Source organism: Octopus bimaculoides, chromosome 27, assembly GCF_001194135.2.
Source record: "Octopus bimaculoides isolate UCB-OBI-ISO-001 chromosome 27, ASM119413v2, whole genome shotgun sequence".
Lineage (NCBI taxonomy): Eukaryota > Metazoa > Mollusca > Cephalopoda > Octopoda > Octopodidae > Octopus > Octopus bimaculoides.
The window spans coordinates 22,096,737-22,100,167 of NC_069007.1; the positions used below are offsets into that span (position 1 = coordinate 22,096,737).

Here is a 3,431-nt window from a genome sequence, read left to right on the forward strand (position 1 = left end):
TGGTGGTGGTGGTGGTGGTGGTGGTGGTGGCAGTGGCGATGATGATGATTACCTGTTAAGTCAGTCAGCACTGTTTCCCCTCCTTGGGTTGATGTTGTTTTGTTACTTCTATTTAACTATTTTACAGAGTATTTTTTTTTAGCAGTGTGTTAAATCAATTAAATTTGTATGATGATGATGATGATGACAACAAAAGTGAAATGAAAATCTATGACATCTAATTAGCTTAATTGTCTATTATCTTCTCTAACTCACTGCTTCCCTCTTTCGTTCCCTCTTTCTCTCTCTTCTACATATTCTGTCGGACTCTTTTTCTGAACCACTAAGTTATTGGGATGTAAACACACCAACACTGGTTGTCAAGTGGTGGTGGCGGACAAACACACACACACACACACACACACACAACGGGCTTCTTTCAGTTTCTGTCTACCAAATCCGTTCACAAGGCTTTGGTCAGCCTGAGGCTATAGTAGAAGACACTTGCCCAAGGTGTCACACTGTGGGACTGAACCCAGAACCATGTGGTTGGGAAGCAAACTTCTTACCACACAGCCATGAAGTCCTTTCTTAGTAAATTTAAAATTATTTCTTTGTGTCTTCTATCATAGCACCAAGCCCGTCATGTGTGTGTGTGTGTGTATGCCTTTGTGTTTGTCCCCTTTAGTGTTCAAATTATTCTGTCAAATGTAATGCTTATCCATTCACATTGTTTGGAATTAATGATGGATTATCTCATAGCTTCAAGATTTCAATAATGTGATTATTCATTTTCATAGTGACATTGTCGGGTATGTGTGAAAGGCTAGATCTGGTTAGTTTGAACAAAAAAAAAACAGATAGAACATCTTGCTGGATATGGCCAGTTTAAATGCTAAAGGGTTAAAGTATTAGGGGTTGATTTGTTCCAGTAACCACATGAAGCCAGTGCTCCAGCATGGGAGCAGTCTAAAGACTGAAACTGGTAAATGATCTGCTACTACCCACTACCCCCAAATCAATAGAATTAGCAGCCTTCATCGATTCAGGGCTATGCCAAAGTACTCTGGGTGATCTAAACTACCAGTAGGTCACATCAGCAATTAAGCCTTATAGATTTATTGTTTTTCACTAGATTTTGGTACATTTTTAATCCACTTTTAATATTTTCTCTGGTAACATCTGGTGCTGACATTTGGTGCTGCCTGAGAAACTGGAGACCTCACTAACATTTCCCAATATTCCATTACAAAATAAAGTGGTGAGCTGGCAGAATTGTTACCAAGCCAGACAAAATGCTTGGCAGCTTTTCATTTATCTTTACATTCAGAGTTCAAATTCCACCAAGGTCGCCTTTCATCCTTTCGGGGTCGATAAAATAAGTACCAGTTGAGTATTTGGATCGATGTAATCGACTTATTTTCTCCCCAAAACTTGCTGGCCTTGTGCCAAAATTAGAAACTAATATTTTATTAGAACAGGTACAAAGATACATGCATGCAGACACACACCCTAACCCTGACACCACCTAAAAAGCACACAGGTGCTTTTTAGGTGGTGTCAGCATGAAATGAGATTCCTTACTTTTAAATTAAACACCCTGTTCATAAATAAATCCACTATTAAATGTTATACACCTGTACATAATGCAATCGCTTGTGCATGCTGCAATTAACTGCACAGTTTTGTTTTTTGTTGCAAATTACTGCACAATTTCACATAATTACCTCCACACCCCACCCCTCTTGTATATTCCATTCACTAACCATTCTTATATTCTCTCTATTTCTGTTCTGCTTCATTTACAGCCATCACAGCAGGTGTCCTACACAGGTATGTTGATTACATTGCTGCTTGATATTTTATTTATTAATTTCTTCATTTGTTATTCATCTTCTTGTTGTTGTTGTTTAACCCCAAGTCAACCTTGATTGGGTAGATTTATGATATTTAATCCCCAAGGTGACCACAGCATCCCAGCTATGATCATTTTTGCTAAATCTTGTTTACGTAGCTAAGACTACATTGACTAGTTTGTTCTTTGTTTCTTAAGATGGCAGGGTGTGATTTGAGGGAGATTTGGTTACTATTTCTAGTAAGTCATGTGACCATGTAGGGTCTCCCTCATATTTGTTGTATAACCCTAGTCCTCTCGGCTTCGTCACATCTGTGGTGTAAAAACAGCCTAACCCTAACCCTAACCCTAACCCTAACCCTAACCAGTTGGATTAATTCTTTGAATTGTTGGCCTTGCATCATGACCTGTGAATGTATTGAACATTCAGCATTGTCAGTATGATTGATTAGACATGGAGTATTGATCTTCTATACTGTGTGGCTGTCATCACCCATCAGATCTATATTGCTGTCCAATCAACACACGTTTCAAGCTTTTGCTTGTGTCAACGTGACAACGACAGCATTTAATCTGCTCCCCCCACCCCCATCTGTGGATCAGCTCTGATACAACAAAACTAGGATCAAAGAGCATTCCAGCTGTGACCATCCCATCATTTCAGAGGTATTTAGATTAGATTTGGGTCATAATTCCAGATGGCGCTATCCTCAGTGCTATAGTCCTGTAAGATCAGAATCCCTAAAGTTTGTAATCCTGACAACTAAAATCCCCCAAAATCAAAATCCTCAAAAATTTAATTCAGAAAAAATTACAAATAAAGTTCTTGACGGTGCGGGCATAGATGTGTGGTTAAGAAGCTCGCTTTGCAACCACGTGGTCTCAGGTTCATTTCCACTGGGCTGCACTTTGGGTAAGCGTCTTCTTGTACTCTTGCCCTGGGTCAACAAACACCTTGTGAAAGAATTTGGTAGATGGAAGCCTGTGTGGAAGGAAGCCTGTAAGATAGGCAAGGCAAATTAAATTTAAATGTTGAAGTGAATCTAAGACAGGCAAAGCAGATCTGATAGGATTTATGTGACAAATTTGAAGTAATGTATTGTTGTGTAGCAGGAAATTTTTGTGTATGTTGTGACATGTCACGTGGATGTCAGAGGTTGTTGCCATGGGACACTGAGATGGCATGTTTTTGTAAGAGTGTAGACATGTTGTATACAAGCCCCTGTCCAATCTGCCATAATTAGAGATATAGTATGGTAGTATTCAAGGCCTGTTTTGTGGAGTATAGTGTAACATGGTTGGTTGTAAGACATTGGTATGTCTGCTGTAACAACGAAATACAAAATTATCTTAGAAAGAGGAGAACAGGTTAATTCCAATCACCAACTCCTCCTAGCAGTAAAATCAAGATCTTCCTTTTAATGAAATTTCTTCTTTTTTTTTTCTTTTTTATCTTGCAGAAACCATGTGTCAAAGATGTTTGAAAATGACAAGCATTTCTCTCACCTTTCTACATTGGAAAGAGAACTTTCATTCCGTACAGAAATGGTAAGGACATGTTCTTGTTACTCTCTCTCTCTCTCTCTCTCTCTCTCTC

The 3,431-nt window shown here is 38.9% G+C and overlaps 1 protein-coding gene across 1 annotated transcript in view; it reads left to right on the forward strand.

Moving 5' to 3' along the window:
- The window catches only part of LOC106870513 (probable C-mannosyltransferase DPY19L1), a 25,814-nt gene that overhangs the window by 6,838 nt on the left and 15,545 nt on the right, over window positions 1-3,431 (forward strand). The window contains exons 2-3 of the mRNA XM_014916629.2: window positions 1,788-1,812; window positions 3,295-3,382. Coding sequence (XP_014772115.1) covers window positions 1,788-1,812; window positions 3,295-3,382 — 113 coding nt within the window. The remainder of the gene's footprint in view (window positions 1-1,787; window positions 1,813-3,294; window positions 3,383-3,431) is intronic.